At 36.8% G+C, this 19,621-nt stretch overlaps 1 protein-coding gene and 1 pseudogene across 1 annotated transcript; one reads left to right on the top strand and one right to left on the bottom strand.

The window, feature by feature from the left end:
* Window positions 1–6,887: 6,887 nt before the first annotated feature.
* LOC111552420 (target of rapamycin complex 2 subunit MAPKAP1-like) lies at window positions 6,888–8,960 on the bottom strand. The gene is given in 3 exon segments (XM_023226627.2): window positions 6,888–7,665; window positions 7,807–8,336; window positions 8,338–8,960. Coding segments are annotated over 3 exon segments (1,425 nt in total). The 5' UTR covers window positions 8,871–8,960; the 3' UTR covers window positions 6,888–7,303.
* Window positions 8,961–12,880: 3,920 nt separating this feature from the next.
* On the top strand, window positions 12,881–14,269 carry LOC111552393 (annotated as a pseudogene).
* Window positions 14,270–19,621: the final 5,352 nt, after the last annotated feature.

Genomic DNA, 19,621 nt, shown 5'->3' with positions numbered 1-19,621 from the left:
TGCCTAGTATTAAAAATAGTCTTACTGGCCAGGCATGGGGGCTCACGCCTGTAATTCCAACACTTTGAAAGACCGAGGCGGGCGGATCACTTGAGATCGGGGGTCTGAGACCAGCCTGGCCAACACGGTGAAACCCCATCTCTACTAAAAATACAAAAATTAGCCTAGCATGATGGTGTGCGCCTGTATTCCCAGCTATTCCAGTGGCTGAGGCATGAGAATCGCTTGAGCCTGGAAGGCAGAGGTTGCGGTGAGCCGAGATTGAGCGGGCCACTGCACTCCAGCCTGGGCGACAGAGAGAGACTCCATCACAAATATTTATGTATAGTCTTACTGTCAAGAGTCTGCAAGAGTCTGGCTCCTGAAAAATTTTTGTTGATATAATGGTTCTTCATTTAAAAAAAATTTTAAGCTTCAAACAACTAGCAGTTTTAAAAAATACCTGGGGTTTAAAGTTTTTAGGTAAATATATTTATTTTAAAAGAAAATTGTGTTTCACACTAATGAATGGAAAACTCATAATCACTTCCCGTAATAGAGAGTAATCACACACATGAATAAAATGTAAGCAATCCTGGGTTTCTGGCTTGTTCAAATGCCAATTTTATTCTACAGAGTTTGGAAAATTCCTTTTTTTGCTTTGTGTGGTTTAATTCAATTCTTCTCTTATTTTTTTACATCATTTTTCTTTTACATCATCTTTCTTTTCTTCACTTTTTCAATGTTACTCAATTGTTTTCAATTTATCTATTAAATATTTAACATTTTGAGTAATAATACTCTTTATTTTTGTGTTTTAAAAATAGAAAATATTAAGCATCTCTGAATCCATCACACAACTAAGAACTCAGTGTTACCAATAACTTTATTCTTGTCTTGTGTCCCTCACATCCCATTGCTCTGCCACTCCCCCAGAGCAATCTACTGAATTTTCCGTTTATCCTCCCTTGAATGTTTCTGATACAATAAATCCTCACTTAACTTTGTTGGGGTAGGTTCTTTGAAACAACAACTTTAAACAAAATGATGTCTAATGAAACCAATTATATCTAGGTTAATTTGCCTAAACAAGTCGAGTTCCATGACATATTTCTGTTCGCAAAAACGTCACCAAACTTCTTAATAAAGACCTCAAACACTTCTAATATCAAACATTGAAATAAATGAATGTAAGCTCTACATACATTTAAGAAAGATTAATAAGAAGTAAGATAATCATTTACCCAATTTTGGGTGGATAAGTGAGTGATGATGGTCATAGTGATGGTGGGTTAAATCAAAAAATACATGTTTGCAAAGAAAAATTTTAAGGAGTGCCTCCTACAACTGCGTAGTTCAAACAGATACAATAATGAATATGGGAGGCTCACTGAACACTTTTGTACCAATCATTTGTTGTCATGCATTTGTATTTTATTGTATATCTTGCAGATTTTTATTTTATAATAATTTGTATTAATTTATTCATTCATTTCCCAACCAGCTTATTCTAGTTCAGGGTCAAGGATGGTCAGAGCCTATCCCATAAGCTCAGGGCACAGGATGGAAAGCAACCCTGGATGGGACACCGTTCCATTGCAGGGTGCACATGTACACACACATACCCCTACCCATTCATATTGGGACAATTTGGACATGCCAAGTCATCTAACCGTGCACATCTTTGGGATGTGGAAAGAACCTGGAGTACACAAGAAAACCTACACAGACATGGAGAAAACTTGCAAACTCCTCATGGTGCCCTGCCAAGAGTGGAATTTTTTTCTCATCAAGTTTAAAACTAACTGACATTGAAGAAAACATTGTTATTTGAGGAACTGCTACAATTTCATTACATACTCAAGTATCCCTAAACAATATATTGTTTAATTTTCTTGTTTTTAGTTTTCTTATTATTTAATGTAATATATTTACACCCAACTTATTGTTTGCATTTCCTGGACAACCCATCGTGTTTCCTCTGAAAACTTGAAAAAATATCCAATAATATGCTAGCACATTTGTATCATGGAAAAAAACATATAGGGACTATAGCCAAAAGAAGCACAATATTTTTAAACTGAGATTCTACGGCAATTCGCATTTTATTAAAGATTCTTCAAAGATGTCTGATAATGTTTCAACATAAGCTGTCAATGTGAGCTAGATTTAGTGATTTTAATTCACTATTCAATCGTAAAATAAATAAAGCAAATAGGCATATGTCTTGTTTCACTATTATCTATTTTTATATAATTTAACAAATTGGAACCATATTTTTTTTTTTTTTTTTTTTTTTTTGAGACAGAGTCTGGCGCTCTGTCACCCAGGCTGGAGTGCAGTGGTCGGATCTCAGCTCACTGCAAGCTCTGCCTCCCGGGTTTACGCCATTCTCCTGCCTCAGCCTCCCGAGTAGCTGGGACTACAGGCACCCGCCACCTCGCCCGGATAGTGTTCTTGTATTTTTTAGTAGAGACGGGGTTTCACCATGTTAGCCAGGATGGTCTCGATCTCCTGACCTCGTGATCCACCCGTCTCGGCCTCCCAAAGTGCTGGGATTACAGGCTTGAGCTACCGCGCCCGGCTGGAACCATATTTTAATCTAACATTATCTTCATATAATTTTGTAAACATAATGGACATTATTAAAGATACAGAATACTGGAACACATTGGGGGAAAATCTACAAGTGAAGGAATCTGTAGTATATGTTAGATGGAAAGAAAACCTGTATTAGAGAGTAGATACATGTTCATTCATTCATTTGTTAATTATGTAATTGTTATTTTGAATCAATGATATGCTAGACATTCTAATCTGTGTGTAAGGGGTGACCAAATACACACATGGGTTTCTAGAATTTTAATAATAGACTCTAAATAGCTTATCCAACAAAGAAATATTTGCTTATAAACTGTGATTAAGGCTGGGAAAAAAATGAGCAGATAGCCATATCAGGTGGAAAATGACCAATAAAATGGAAGATATAAATAAATTTCTATAAGAGGCAAAAATAAAAAATTTATAGAGAAGATTTTGATAGTCTGATAGAATTTGCAAAGATTTTGGCTAAAGATAAGCTTAGAAAGAGAATTTAAGTGGAGGAGAATCTTAAGAAAAATCACAGGCATCCAAAAATGTGGGATTTGTTCAGAGAGTATCATGCAATTCTGTTTGTTGAATACTTAAACAGTATTGACTCTACACCAAATACTAGCCTAAATATTTATCTTAGCTCATTTACTCTTCACAGTCACTATTTCAGGGAGATTCTGTTATTTTTCCCATATTCAGATGAGGAAATTGAGGCATGGAGAGGACAAGAAACTTGCTTAAATTTACAGAACCCAAAGAGGACCACTATGAACCCTGACTGGACAGATAGTAAAGCACTGAGGAAGTCATCTGAGATTCTAGTTTCCTCATCTCCAGTGAATATTTAGGGTAAAATGAAATAGAAGGCAAAGTTCACAATTCTTTGCATAAGAATATGAATATTAATTATTGATCCTTTCTGCAGTGGGAGATGGGCTCCAAAGGGAGTAATAAGCATTAGTGTTTGGCAATGTTTGGTAATGTTTGTTAGACATATATTTTGGGACTCGCATTGACTTTGGTTCACGTTTTTTTTAAATCCTCACAAAACAATGATATGAAACAGAATTTCTCTGAATTCTACTCATTCTGAGAACAGCATGACTAATTGTGAGGTTTCCACAACAAGCAAAATAAAGAACTGAAATGTAGAGTTCATTCTTCTGTTTCCTTTAACAATCAGCAGCCCTGGGGGCAGTGCCCAGCTCAGAAGGAAAGTTCACAGCCTCAAAATGGCTGATCATATACTTGTGTTGAGAGATGTTTTGAAATAAATATTTCTTTGAAATTCAGTCTTCTCTAAGATTACCTTGATCCTAATTCTAAAGTATAACAGATTGAAGCATAATTAGACAAATCTTTATTTCTAGTTTGCTCACGTGATTAACTTACATGTACAAGTTTCAATAACTGTATTGCAGAGGAAGAGGAAGCTCAGTGTTTCCAGAGATTCCCAAGCTTTTCATTTCATTGGGCCTTAGTCATGTTTTCACAATGTTGTAAGACTGAAAGGAATACTTTAGAGTTTTATTTATTAAGCAATGAAGTTTAAATAACTTTATAAATGCTTATGTCCTAACAATTTGTTAGATGTGTAAGGAAAAAAATACACATAAGTTATAAAACTAATGTGATATTTAATTTTTAGATAAGCACAATTACCTACTAGTGATATGCATGTATCTAATGAATGCTGCACAACTTCTCAGATATTAGATCCAGACTAGACAGAGCCAGGACCCCCATTTTATCTGTTCCACATTGTGTTTTTTTACTGCTTATTTGCTTATCATTTTAGTAATCTCTGAAAACAAACTTTGCAAAGATATGCCATTGAAAGGAATGTAGTATCATCCACTGTTAAAACTGAACTACTTCAACCTAGTAGTTTGCAGTATCTGACAGATGTTAAGTATCATTGTGTTTCCCTTAAAACTTTAAAATATTCCATGGTTCTGGACGAATTTTGTGGTTATAACCCAGGACGCAATTGCACAGGTAGTGAAACATCGGTATACATGATTCAGCACATTTCAAGAATTTGACCTGAACACATTTCAATTTGCATCCAAACATACTGAATTCAAAACACATATTCCAACCCTAATGTTTTTATTTCAGATAGATTATCCCATAGGTGCATTATGTTGTTGGGGGGACTAAAAGTACGGATTCAAATCAAGTTTCAAATCCTTGTTTCACTCTTTGTTAGCTGGAAGTTTGTCTCTGAGCAAGTTACCTAACGACTTTGAGCATAGTTTCTTCATATAATGTGGAAATAATAATAATAAGCACATCTCATAGTAGTTGTCAGAATTATAGTGAACATTACACTTTGAGTACCTAGTACAATATTTGGCACCTTTGGGGCTGCAGTAAGTGTTATTTTCCTTCCTATTTCTCTATGAAGAGAGATTTTTCTCATGAAGTTAACCAAGTTTCTATTTTGAAACACATATTTAAAACGAGAAATCTTTCTGTAAATACCATGAAGGGCAATGATTCATAAATTAGCAAAATGGAGACTAACACATACGAGATCAGATGTTTAATTTTGGAGGATTTATGCCATTGCAACCATTAACAATCTCTCCCTAATAACAGTTATCTCAGTGGCAAGTAAGAAGTGAAAGGCAGAGAAGCAAGAAGTCAAGCAAAAGACAGCTATATTTAGAAAGTAGGAATAGACGTACCCTATATCAAAAGATGTTCTATATGTTCCCCTCAAAAAAAGTTATAGGAAAAATTATTGTTTAGTTTTTTTTCCAATTTTTGAGAGTCCTATTGCTCAGAATTGTCATTAAGATCAAGAATTCCTAATACATTTCTTAAAATGTGTATGTTATGTGTGATTGTGTGGTTGAGGGAAACCACTGAACCAGTGGATTTCATCACCCATTCTACTCATCTTTCCTCAGATCTGACATAGGTAGTTGGGAAAATTATTTCTGGAGAAGAATCTCATTCATTCAACATTCCTTAGAGCTACATGAGATCATTAATAAAGATTTTCTCAATTAACTACTAAATCAGCAATTAAGGCAAAGAGGTCTACTGCAAATAAAAGGATTATTGATTTTAAAAATTTCAGTTACATCTAGTAATGATGGATATTAATCACACACAATCTTAACTGTAAACTATGACTGTCCCTGCCAATTAAACATAACAAAAAGAGGAAAAGTTAGATGGTTTTCAAGTGGTCAAACTGCCAAGACAGTAATGAGATTGTATCGTATAGCATAACACTTTTTAAAAAAGTATACATGCTTTAAAACACAATTTTAAAATAGCTTGAAATATATTTCAGCTGAGTTAAAACTGATCAGGCATGCGATACATGAGCACATTTATTTGTAGGACCACGTAAAATTACAGTAATGGAAAGACAGCATGATATACAAATAGTTACAGCTACATCCTAGACTTGCATAGAGCAGCATGTATGCCAGACTATGTGTTAATTATTAAATATCATGTAAGAATGCTAAAAGTAGAGTACAATAACCTAGTGAATTCCTTCATGTTTTAATTTATTAAAATAAAAACATAGAATTTAAAAATCTGGATATGTTCATTTTAGTTTAACAGGATATTTAGTCTCACAAAAATTGAAAAAGCCTACAACCCAACACCTTTCCCTCTTTGACTAGATGACAACATTTTCTTTAGCATTTTTTAATGTTGGCAGAAGCTCCAGTTATTAGCCCTGTGATGAATGAGTTTTGGCAGTCTAGAAAAGATAGTACTAGTTCTACAGGGCAGTGTTACCATTTTTCTTAAAATTTTTCCTTGTCCATGACTAATTATATGTAGACCTTTTGTAAATAAAGAATTTCAAGTTTCATGCTAATTTATGTGACTGACAGCAGCCTTTACTCAAAGAGTAGCTTCTGTTTATATCTTTATCAAATGTTGGTCTATCTAGTCGGCTTTTTCCTGATTGCAAATCTGAAGGAGTGTTTTTTTCTATCCTAGAAAGCATGACTGCAAATCTGAAGAAGTATTTTGTGTGTGTGTCAATGCAAACATTGCACTGAACACAGTTAAATAAGTAAGGAAGACTTTATTCAAGGCCATTACAATAGAGGAGCAAGACCTAATACAATCTGAACTCACCTTTGCTGAAACAAGGGGTGAGAAAGTTTTAAGCACTGGAGGAAGAGGGAAAACACAGGCCATTTGTATTGGTTGATTGGCTTTACCCAAAGGACAAGTAAAGTTTCTTTTATTTTTGTGACTGGAGGTAGTTTTATAATTTGGAGCAAGCCACCTACTCAGGAAGTTAGGCTCCTGTGTTCTTTTTTTTTTTGAAGAGTACACCTGTTTATTAAAAGGAAAACCAGAAATGTACATTTTTGTTCTTCGTTTGCTTTAAGAAATTTGATCAAGTTGCAAGGAAATGTGTGGGCACAGCTCTGTACATCCTCGGGCAGGGTGGCAGGCAGTGAAGGTGGCTGGGTGGCATGTGGCTCCTCTAGGGGGTGGTCTGGCCCCCAGGCATCACTCATCAAAGCCACTGCCAAGCAGGTTTCTGCCCCATGGCAATGTCCCCAGCACTCCCTCCTAGGGGGCCCCAACACCTTCTCTGAGACCCCACCTGCCCTGTGCCAGTGAGCCAGGAGCTGACCTCCCCCCAAGGACTTCAGGACACCGGGTGGGCTCTAGGGCACTTGGCCCTGGCAGGTAGGCTCTGAGCTACGGAACAGGTTGAGGCTGGAGGCCAGTGTCACTGCTGCCCGGATTTCTTCTCCTTCTGGAAGCTGAAGCTCGTACGTCTGTTCAGTTTTCTTTGTTTTTGAGCAAAGTAGTCAGCCCAGGCAGTGCTTGCTCGCGATTCCAGGATGTAGTTAACCTGGAGCGCAATTTCATCGACAGTAGCAGCGTCCGATTCAAAGTAGAGGTGTTTATAGTCGTGATTGCTTAGATATGTGAGTTTAAATATTGCGTGACTGGGGCTTTTTTCTTCAGCAAGGTCACAGGCACAGAGCAGATCAGAATCGATTGAGATGGGTTTCTGCTTAATCCAAAACTTAGTGCTGGCTTTCTGATTCGTAACAGGGTCTATCTCTACTTTGTCTCCAGAGATACCTAGCTGTACGTCGGTTGTGAATCACAGTCTGTCGATCATGCTGACTTTGAATGACTTGTAATGGTGGCTACTAAGCATATCCTGTACTGTGGCTATGTCAATTGGCGAATCCTCCTCAAAAACCCCGTCTGCCCTTGAACTGTTCTCGTGGACCAGGCAGAACTCCCAGGCGCTCTGGCTCTCCAAAGTGCTGTCCAGGTCAACGGCGACATTGGGCTCGCTCTGCTTCTCTAGGCGGTACTGAGGGCCTGAAACTTTCTGGGATCCTTTTCTTCGCTTCGCTGCCTTTAGTAAGATTTCCTTCATGGTAACCTTTGTGTTGTCCACCTGAATAAGGGAGAATCCATGAGCAGCTTTTATTCGAACAAAGAGTGACTCTTTGGATGTCAGACCAGGAGATGAGTACTTTTCAACCAGGGCCAAAGTACTGAAGCCAAACTTATGAATGGGCTCATTGGAATCCAACAGGGGGAAATCGGTGTCTACCTCCCCATCATCCTCAGCAATATGCAGGCAGTAGGCACTGACATTGTCATTGAGCTTCGGCTCCCGTCCTTCACTTGTATACTGCCAGCAGATGAGCCCAATCAGGTCCTGCACCTTGGTGCTGGCCATTGTCACCACGGTCATTGACAGCAGTCTGTCCTGGCTCGAGTGCAGAGGGAGGTGCATCGATCTTCTTGGTTGCCGTTGTACCTACATGACCCTTGCCATCAAATTTGGAATACTCGTTAAAGGGGTTATTCAGCTGCAGAGGGCACTGTTCTAGGCGTACAGATAATATTGACTGCTTTCCAGAAATTGGAGGCTTCTCTTTGAGAGACTTTTTTTCAAACAGTGACTTTAACTCCTGGGCTGATTGCTTAGAATTTCTTTCTTTCCACTGAATATTTTTGCATTTGATCTGGTTTTGTCTCTCTTTTCGGAGTCGTTCTAATCTTTGAGCTGTGTTTGAGTGTCTTCTAATACCAAAGTCCCAACTTGAGGTAATATCAACTGACTGGGCATATACATAGCCCTGAGTCTCACCATTGCTTCCCTGAATTTCTGACCCACTGTCTCCAGGCATTGAAGGAGGATGAATCTTCTCTAGGTCAACATCATGATCAATGAGAACCATCTCACACATTCCCGTGTCATCACTGGTCACATGTGACTGTCGAATATGAGCTAGAATGATAGTTGGATTGTCCAAGAAGGCCATCCTTTCTGTGGGCCAATTTCCTTAAAAGGCTATTTTCTCCTCTTCATATTGTTTCACGAGCTCACCTACCTGAAGCTGCTTCCACACTTCAGGTCGGCCCCGGGACACGTTCCTGAGGGGAGGGCCCGGCTCCCCCACGCCTCCAGGCCCCTGTCCCGAGCTCTGCACTCTCGGGATCCACGGGGACCGGCGCTCCTCCCGGCCCGCTCAGCTGCCGCTTCCGGGGTTCGCCCTCGTGCCCCTGCTGCTAGCCGCCGCCGGCCAGCCGAGCAGCAGCCCTATTACCCTGAGCCGCACACGACCCGGAACCACACTCCCTCCTGTGTTCTTACAGAGACCCAGAGGTAACACTTTATCTTCCTTGATAATTACATATCAAAGGGATGGCTCCTGGATCCTTGACAAAGACAATCCTGAGTTGTGAAACTGGTAAGAGGCTTTTAGAAAGTTTACTCTCAAAGGGGCAGATAAAGGATTTACAATTAAAGTTTTCTGAAGTAAATGCTCTAAGAAAAGGTAGGTCTGGGGCCTAGCTAGAGTCAAGAAAGAGCCTGTCTAAAGCTTAATCAAGCTGGAAGTAACTTTAAGCCCATCTTGATCACAAGTATTAACAGAGGTTCAGTTGTGAACACTGATGAGAACCCTATAATAATGGCAGATGGTTGGGATGCAGAAGTTATCCCAGTGTTTAATCTTACCAGAGTTTATTATGATTATGATGATGTACTCATTAGATGCATTTAAGAAATGCATTTAAGAAATCACCATGAACCCCATTCATAAGGTGAAAGTGTATTGTGTCCATGTACATGCGAGTCAGACCTTTCATTGATTCTCACCCGAGTCAGACCTCTCACTGATTCTCACCGCCCGCCCACAGAAATATGTGAGAAAAACACGGAAAATTTTTCACTGCACATGTTTTCATAATTTTTGTTAATCTGACACAAAATGGACCATATTTATATTTCGAATCCTTGTAGCCCATCGTGGACTGTTATGATGTACAGTGGACATCTATAACATCTGATATCAGGCTTTCAGTTAATTCTGTAAATTACCACTGGAGTATAATGGAATTAACTTAGAATTTAGGGTGGGAAAAATAAGGTGAAATTACAGGTAGATTTATATCTTTGTCAAAAAGACTTTTCTAATTTAGAATGTTCCAAAGGTAGAATTGATTCGGTTGGGAGGTAGAGAACTCTCTGTTAATCGGAGTATTCGAACTGAAACTTCATATAAGACATAATCAAAAGAATCAATAAATAGGTTGAAAAAACAGAATTATTGACCTCTAAGGCCCTCATTTTAACTTTGCAGTAATTAGATTTGCCATCTGTCCAGCCAAAGTTATTACCACTTTCTTATTCAATTATTATTACTTGAATGCTAGTTATAATTCATCTGAATTCCCATGTTTTTGTTTCATAGATTTAGTTAGAATATTAAATGAAGTATTATGCCTTGAATGTATTTATCCTAAACATACGCAAAACAAAAACAAAAGTCTTCTAGCTCTCTGTTTGCCCAAATTAACATGTAGTTGAAAAAAGTCATAATTAGTAGGTAATGTAAAGCAATAGAAACTTTGAAGGCCCTTAGCTTCCTGAAGAAAATTTTCATAACTGAAATTATCACTGGTTTGTATATACAAAGTTTCTCCCAATAATTAGGCAGTAGTTAGTATTTTAAAATCCTATCTAAGGGTGTTGTGTTGAATTTTTAATACATTCTTTTTGGTTGGATAATTTGGCTGAATATAGATTATAGTAAAATATTCTGAAAAGGTTAAAAAATTCAGTCAATTGTCCGGTACATGGTCTTTCTAATGAAAAGGACTCTGGAGTTTCCAAACATTCACGTGAGCACAAACTTCATTTTCCCATACAATTTTATTGCATAAAGACTCCTTCCAAAGATTGTAAAAGAATGAGTCTTTTTTGTTCTTTTCATTTTTTCAAGAGTAGAATTTCCATTTCCTTTACTAGCCATTTTTGGCAGATAATAATCATTTGGCATATTTTTATGATGCTTTGTATCACTTACTCTAGACATAAGCATTTCCCCTTGAGAAGTTTTCTAACGAGAGCATTTGACAACTACTTAAAAAATGATTGGATGATATTCTCAACATTTATCCATTACTCATTTTATACTGTGCTTAACAAAGAAATGCATTGAAGATAGACTTACAGTTCACAAGAAACTCCAGGAGAAGCAATTACTTTGGCACCAAAACTCTATTTCACTTCTTGAATTAATTGATTTGGGAATCAGCAAACTGGAACCATAATGCACATGCATTACACAAGACTCTTGCCCTGAAGCTTGTAGTTAATGAAATAAACTATTGAAAAAAAAAATGTGGCTTTGGAAAATGTTTTAAATGTAGTATTGTGTTCCAATTCTTTTTCGGTAAACTTTTTAATCTGTCAGGTTGAGGAAAATGTGATTGATTTCAAAAGTGTCACTCTGATAGAATAAAGCCATCTCAGAAAAGAAGAGATTGTCAAGGGCAAACAGGTACCAAAGCACTAGCTGATTCCACATGCAGAGTATTTGTATCATATGTGAAGTTGTAAAGAATTCCCACACAACCTAACTAAATATATTTTGTGATTTGTAGTACTGAACAAATATTTGTTCCTGCCACTTGTTTTTATTAAATATTGTAAACTCATGACCCATAGGCTGCATTTAATAAGTTTTGTTTGGTCTGCATATTTTTGTTTTTCTTTGTTCTTTTTCTGAATTTTAAAATGTGTTAACATTTAAACGTTATTTAAATATCCAGATGTCTGGTATTTCTTGAAAAATTGAAACTCCAACTGTGTTGGGCCCCCTGCCGCACATGGCATTCATATACTCATTTACGTATCGATCTTTTCAATTAGTGAATAAATGTTTGTTGGAAACTAATTATATGCCAGGCACTGATGTAGGAATTGGAAATATAGAAGGTTCCTGCTCTCATGAAGCTCCTATATTAGATAGAGAGGGAATGCATTTTTCTGGTTCATTACAAATAGCATCTCTCTTTATTTATGTGTTTTCTTGGCTTAAAATTGTAATTCCTAGTCTATATACTTGGAATGAAAGATGACATAAAGTTAACTCTAAAGCAATTTTTAAATCAATGTTTTTATTTTGCCTTGAGGACTTTTTAAGATTAAAATCTGATACCTTAAATTGTATGAGTAAAATTGTAATTTAAGAACTGGCAAAGATTGTAAATACTTATCATATTTAACTAAAATGTCAGTTAAGTATAATCAGCTCTGATTTTTTTCTCATTTTCTGTTTATCAAACATTTATAGAGCATTAATTATGCACTATAAAATATTTTAAGTATGAAATTACATACATGATAAGACATGACTCCTCCTCTTAATGTGAAATAAATTTAACACAATGTGATATACTCTAATAGAGTTTACATACAAAGTGTAATTCAGAATATTTAAAAAAGAAAGCCAAATTTTTCTTGGGAATTCAAGGAAAGTCTCACAGAAGAAGGGACATTTGGTTCTTTCTGAAAGAAGATGACAAAAATGAAAAGTAGTCATTTTCTACGAATATAAGACCCGAGAAACAGAATGTACAAACCATGAAAGCATAAGGTGTCATAATATAGAAAACTGATCGTCCTAAAATTTATTTAGTCAGTGGTTCTGACTTACTTTTCAACAAATATTTCTCTGGATCTGTTAATACTGTGTTACTAAATGGTTGGGCTGTCAATCTCCTCTGCCGACATCAGCTTAGCTTAAGTGTACTTGTCAAAAAGAAAGGCTTTTGGTTTCATCTGAGACCTACTGAAACAGAGTGCATTTGCATTTTTTGAAAGAGTCCTCTTTGATATTTACAACAATAGGCTGGTATAATATATTTTCCCATAGAATTAACAAGGAAACAAAAAGTGTTCTATAAAAATAGTAGAGCTTTTTTCCCACCAGTGGGTTTGCCACCAGAAAACAAGTGTTGTGAAAAGTAACCCAAGAGCCAAATGGGAGAGGAACACACTCATATCAGCATTGTTGTCATTGGACATGTAGATGGGGCAAGTCCACCACTACTGGCCATCTGATCCACAAATGAAGTGGCATTGACAAAAGAACCGTTGAAAAATTTGAGAAGGAGGCTGCTGAGATGGGAACGGGCTCATTCAAGTATGCCTGGGTCTTGGATAAACTGAAAGGTGAACGTGAACATGGTATCACCATTGGTATCTCCCTGCCAAAATTTGAGACCAGCAAGTACTATGTGACTACCATTGATTCCCCATGAGGCAGACACTTTATCAAAAACATGATTATAGGGACATCTCAGGCTGACCATGCTGTCCTGATTGTTGCTGCTGGTGTTGCTGAATTTGAAGCTGGAACCTCCAAGAATGGGTGGACCCATGAGCATGCCTTTCTGGCTTACACACTGGGTGGGAAACAACTAATTGTTGATGTTAGCAAAAGCGATCCCATTGAACGACCCTACAACCAGAAGAAATATGAAGAAATCATTAAGGAAGTCAGCACTTACCTTAAGAAAATTAACTACAGCCCTGACACAGTAGCATTTGTGCCAGTTTCTGGTTGGAATGGTGACAACATACTGGAGCCAAGTGCTAACATGCCTAGGTTCAAGGGATGGAAAGTCACTCGGAAAGATGGCAATGCCAGTGGAACCAAGCTGCTTGAGGCTCTGGACTGCATCCTACCACTAGCTTGTCCAACTGACAAGCCCTTGCCCCTGCCTCTCCAGGATGTCTACAAAACTGGTAGTATTGCTACTCTGCCTACTGGCGGAGTGGAGACTGGTGTTCTCAAACCCGGTATGGTGATCACTTTTGTTCCAGTCAATGTTACAACTGAAGTAAAGTCTGTTGAAATACACCATGAAGTTTTGAGTGACTCTCTTCCTCAGAACAATGTGGCCTTCAATGTCAAGAATGTGTCTGTCAAAATTGTTCATTGTGGCATTGTTGCTGGTGACAACAAAAATGATTCACCAACAGAAACAACTGACTTCACTGCTCAGGTGATTATCCTGAAGCATCCAGTCTAAATCAGTGCTGGCTATTCCCCTGTACTAGATTGTCACACAGCTCACATTGCATGCAAATTTGCCGAGCTGAAGGAAAAGATTGATCGCCATTCTGGTCAGAAGCTGAAAGATGGTCCTAAATTCTTGAAGTCTGGTGATGTTGCCATCAGTTGATATGGTTCTTGGCAAGCCCATGTGTGTTGAGAGCTTCTCAGACTATCCTCCTTTGGGTTGCTTTGCTGTTCATGATATGAGAAGGAGAGTTGCCATGGGTGTCATCAAAGCAGCGGACAAGAAGGCTGCTGGAGCTGGCAAGGTCACCAAGTCTGCCCAGAAAGTTCGGAAGGCTAAATGAATATTATCCCTAATACCTGCCACCCCAGTCTTAATCAGTGGTAGAAGAATGGTCTCAGAACTGTTTGTTTCAATTGGCCATTTAAGTTTAATAGTAAAAGACTGGTTAAGGTTAACAATGCCCCATAAAACCTTCAGAAGGAGAGAAGAATGTTTTGTGGACCTCTTTTTTTTTTTTGTAAGTGGCAGTTTTAAGTTATTAGTTTTTAAAATCTGTACTACTTTTTTTTTGGAGACAGAATCTCACTCTGTTGCCCAGGCTGGAGTGCAGTGGCGTGACCTCCGCTCACTGCAACCTCTGCCTCCTGGGTTCAAGTGATTCTCCTGCCTCAGCCTCCCTAGTACTTGGGACTACAGGCGCTCGCCACCGTGCCCGGCTGATTATTTTTGTTTTTGTATTTTTAGTATAGACAGGGTTTCTCCATGTTGGCCAGGCTAGTCTCCAACGGCTGACCTCAGTTGATCCACCAGCTTCAGTCTACCAAAGTACTGGGATTACAGGTGTGAGCTGCCTTGTCCAGCCTAAAATCAGTACTTTTTGTCTTTTTTTTTGAGACAGAGTCTTGCTCTGTCACCCAAGCTGGAGTGAAGTGGCGCGATCTCGGTTCACTGCAAGCTCCGCAGTCTTGCTCTGTCACCCAAGCTGGAGTGAAGTGGCGCAATCTCAGTTCACTGCAAGCTCCGCCTTCTGGGTTCACGCCTTTCTCCTGCCTCAGCCTCCCAAGTAGCTGGGACTACAGGCACCTGCCACCATGCCCGGCTAATTTTTTTGTATTTTCAGTAGAGACGGGGTTTCACTAAAATCAGTACTTTTTAATGGAAACAACTTGACCAAAAATCTGTCACATAATTTTGAGACCCATTAAAACAAAATTTAGTGAGAAAAAAAAAATAGTAGAAACCTCAACTTATAAGTAATTGCTTATTGTAAATTATACACAATTGATTCCTAACTTATCAGAAAGTGTGTGGCCAGTTTTTTAAGTCAACTGTTTGGAACTCGGAATTTCCAACAGAAATTGCTGTGCACATAGTGCTCAATTCATAATCCATCAGAGAAATATCCATATCCTTCAATCAAGTATGAAAGTAATCCACTTGCCACACTCCTTTGATGGCAATGATTTAGAGTTTTGACTTGGTCTTGCAAAAGGACCCTGAAGCAGGATCTTAACTTGCCATTCTGTTCTGCATTTCAGTTAAAACACAAGGTAAATGGGATAGTAAGGTGTCTGAAGATACACTGGAAAGAAATGAGAGAAATGGAATCAAAGGAGATAAGAAATGGCAGAAAAGGAATATGTTTTTGGAGGAGATGGATGAACTGAGTAACTAAGGACACATCAAGTTATAGTGACCTCTATCTCATCTACTGTTTTCGATTTTTGATGGTTCAGAACTTTTGGAACAGGAGAGATGGTGCTCTAAAGCTGTGCTGTCCAATTTGGTAGCCACCAGACACATGTGGCTATTTAAATTTGAATTAATTAAAATTAAATGCAACTAAAATGTATTTCCTCAGTTGCACTAGTCACATTTCAACTACTCAATGCTACGTTTGTTTTATGACTACCATATTGGACTGCAGAGATACAGAACATTTTCATCACTGTATAACATGTATTAGTTAAAGAAGCCAACAGTAAGTATTTTAGGCTTAGTGGGCCATGATCTGTGTCTCATACTCCCCCTTTTTTTTCACAACCTTTACAAATGTTAAAAACATTATTAGCTCATGAATTGTACAATAAAAATGTAGAGGCTGGACACAGTTGGTTAATCCCTGATCTGGAACATCTCATCCTTTTCCTCTAATGAAGAGCAGATTAAGAGGTCAGAGGTAGGTTCATGATTACAAAGGTTTTCTTGATCCTAAAATAGGTACTTACGCTTCACGTTGAAATTTCAGCAAGAATAGGGGCATGATCCTTTCTACCTCTGCTAAGAACTATGATTGGGTCTATATGTTTCCTCTACCGTGCCTTCATGAGCAGGGCCGTATTTTTAATCTCAGTGCTCATGGATGGTGGTACCTGAGAAAATATATTACAATGTGATTGCTTTGGAAGCATCAGTCTTTTTGTCCATGGCATTTTCAGATGAATAAATTACTAAAAATACATATTGATGAAAGATTCACATGCTCTGTTACAATATCATTATAATTAATCTAAAAAGTCATTCTCTATTTAATGTAATGAAGTGGAGCATCTTATAGAGTACTTATGCTCATTTTTAAAAAGATGTGTTATATTTATAGTGAGAGTTTAAATTTCTATATATATTTTACATCATAAAAATGTGACCATTTACTACAATTTTTCTATTACTAAAATTCTAAATATTTTATATTTCTTCTTTAGCTATCACCACTGGTAATAGTAAATATGAAGTTTCTAATCCTAATTTTGCTTTAAAAACAGAAAAGAAAAATCTAGAAATATTTTCTAAAATATTTATGCATTCAATTCAACAAGATTTGTTAAATATTAACTATGTGGCAAACTCTATGCTGATAAGTAGTTAATATTATATATATGATATATATAATAGTATTATTTATATATATTAGTTTGAAGCATGAATAAAATAATTCAATTGTGATTTGACTTAATAACACATTATGTGTTTGTAAAGTGTTTAAGCCTTGTTGGGTATTTGTCATTCACTGCCTAGTTTATTCCTCACAAAAATCTCATGGAGAAGACACTATTATTACAACCATTTTAGAAATGAGGCACATTTGCTTACTTCTGCCAGGATTATCTTTTCTACTACTATATGATCCAGAAAAATGCAATGAGATATGTGAAAACCTCAAGCAGTGCCTAGTTCATGATAAAAACTCAATATTAAAACTCAAAGCAGTATGACAGTAGAATATAGTACTTAGGACTATAGGCTCTGGAATCAGACTGTGGTTTCAGATGCATTCCAGTGCCAAAACCAGACAATGACATTGTAAAATAGGAAAACTACAGACCAGTATCCCATGAATACAGATGCAACTATCCTCAGCAAAATATTAGCGGATAAAATAAAAGTAATTGTACACTATGACCAAGTGGGAATTATCCTGGGTATGCAAGACTGGTTCGACATTTGAAAATTAATTAATGTAATTCATCACATTAACAGGTTAAAGAAGAAAAATCACATAATCATAACAATAGATGTAGAAAAAGTATTTGAAAAAATTGAACACTCATTTATGGTTAAAACTCTCTACAAACTAGAAATATTGGCTGACTTCTTCAATTTGCTAAAGAACATTTACAAAAAAAATCTATGGCTAGCATCACACTTAACAGTGACAAGCTAGAAGCTTTTTCTCTAAGATCAGGAGTAAAGCAAGAATATCTCCTCTCACTACTCATATTCCATATTGTACTGGAAGTCCCAGCTAATGCAATAAAACAACAAAAAGAAAACAGAGAAAAAAGGAAGTAAAAAGTGCACAAATTGGGAAGGAAAAAATAATATTTTCCCTATTCACAGATATCATTATTTATATAGAAAATTCCAAAGAATCAACAAACAATCCTTAGAACTTATAAGTGATTATAGCAGATTTGCAAGATACAAGGTGGTATGGGTTAGCTGTGTCCCCACCAAATCTCAACTTGAATTGTATCTCGCCAAATTCCCACGTGTTGTGGGAGGGACCCAGGGGGAGGTAATTGAATTATGGGAACTGGTCTTTCCCATGTTATTCTTGTGATAGTGGATAAGTCTCACAAGATCTCATGGGTTTATCAGGGGTTTCTGCTTTGCTTATCTCTCATTTTCTCTTGCCGCCACCATGTAAGAAGTGCCTTTCACCTCTTGCCATGATTCTGAGGCCTTGCCAGCAAGGTGGAACTGTTAAGTCCAATTAAATCTCCTTTTGTTAACATACAAAAGTCAGTTGCTTTCCTATATACCAAGAGTGAACAACTGCATTTGAAGTACAAAACACAAATTTATTTATATGAAAATTAAAAACAACACAAAATATTTGTCCAAAAATGAAATATTTAGATATAAATTTATCAAAAACATATAAAACTGTATGAGAAAAATTATAAAACTCTGATTTAAAAAATCAGACAATTTAAATAAATGAAAACATTCCCTGTTAATGTGTAGAAAGATTCAATATTGTTAAGATATCAGTTCTTCCTACCTTAATCTACAGATTCAATGCAATCCCAATCAAAATCTTAGAAAAATTATTTTGTGGATATTTACAAACTGATTTGAAAGTTGAAACAGAAATGCAAAAGACAAGGTATAACTAAAACAATAACAAAGAAAAATAATTGGCAGATTGATTCTACCTGACTTCAAGACTTACTATAATGGTATAGTAAGTAATAGAGATAATGTGATATTGGTGAAATAGACAAATAGGTGAATAGCACAGAATAGAGATACTGGATATAGACCCAGTTAATACAAATGAGGTCAACTGATCTTTGACAAAGGAGCAAACACAATTTTATGCAAAAATCAATCTTTTTTAAAAAAAATGGTAGTCTATTCACATACAAAAACTGAACATAGACTCAAACCTTATATTTTTGGCAAAAATTAGCTAATAAAATATCAGATCTAAATGTAAAATAAACTATAAAGCTGCTAGAAGATAATATGGAATAAAATCTAGGTGATCTTGTGTTTAGTGATGACTTTTTAGATACAAACTAAAAACATAATCCAAAAAATACAAACATAATAAGTTGGGCTTCATTAAAATTAAAGGCTTCTGATCTGCAAAATTTACTGTTAAGAAAATTAAAATAAAGGCTTGGAGAAAAACTTTCGTAAAACAAATATCTGATAAAGGACTCATCCAAAATAGACAAAGAATGCTTAAAACTCAACAATAAGAAAACTAACTATCCGATTAAAAAAACAGGCAAACTATGAGAACAGACAACTCAACAAAGAAGATATACAGATGGCATTTAGGGTGACTTGATGCTCAATATCATACTTGATCAGGGAATTGCGAATGAAAACAGCAGTAAGATAGCACTGCACACCACTAGAATAACTAAAATCCAGTACACCAACAACACCAAATGCTGATGAGCACGTGGGGCAACAGAATCTCTCATTGTTTGTGGGGATGTAATATGGTATAGCCACTTTGAAAGACAATCTGGCAGATTTCTTTTCCCCCTAAACGAAGTTAAGCATTGTCTTACCACACGGTCTAGCTATTGCATTTGTTGCAGGTTAATTTGTGTCTCCCCGGAAAGGTATGTTGAAGTGCTAAGTACCTTAGCATGTGACCTTGTTTAGAAATAAGATCTTTACTGAGGTTACCAAGCTAAAATGAAGTCATTTGGTTCAGCCCTAATCCAAC

The sequence above is a fragment of the Piliocolobus tephrosceles genome, chromosome 8 (assembly GCF_002776525.5).
Source record: "Piliocolobus tephrosceles isolate RC106 chromosome 8, ASM277652v3, whole genome shotgun sequence".
Classification (NCBI taxonomy): domain Eukaryota; kingdom Metazoa; phylum Chordata; class Mammalia; order Primates; family Cercopithecidae; genus Piliocolobus; species Piliocolobus tephrosceles.
Note: the sequence above shows the minus strand (reverse complement) of the source record. Positions and strands in the feature narration are given on the sequence as shown.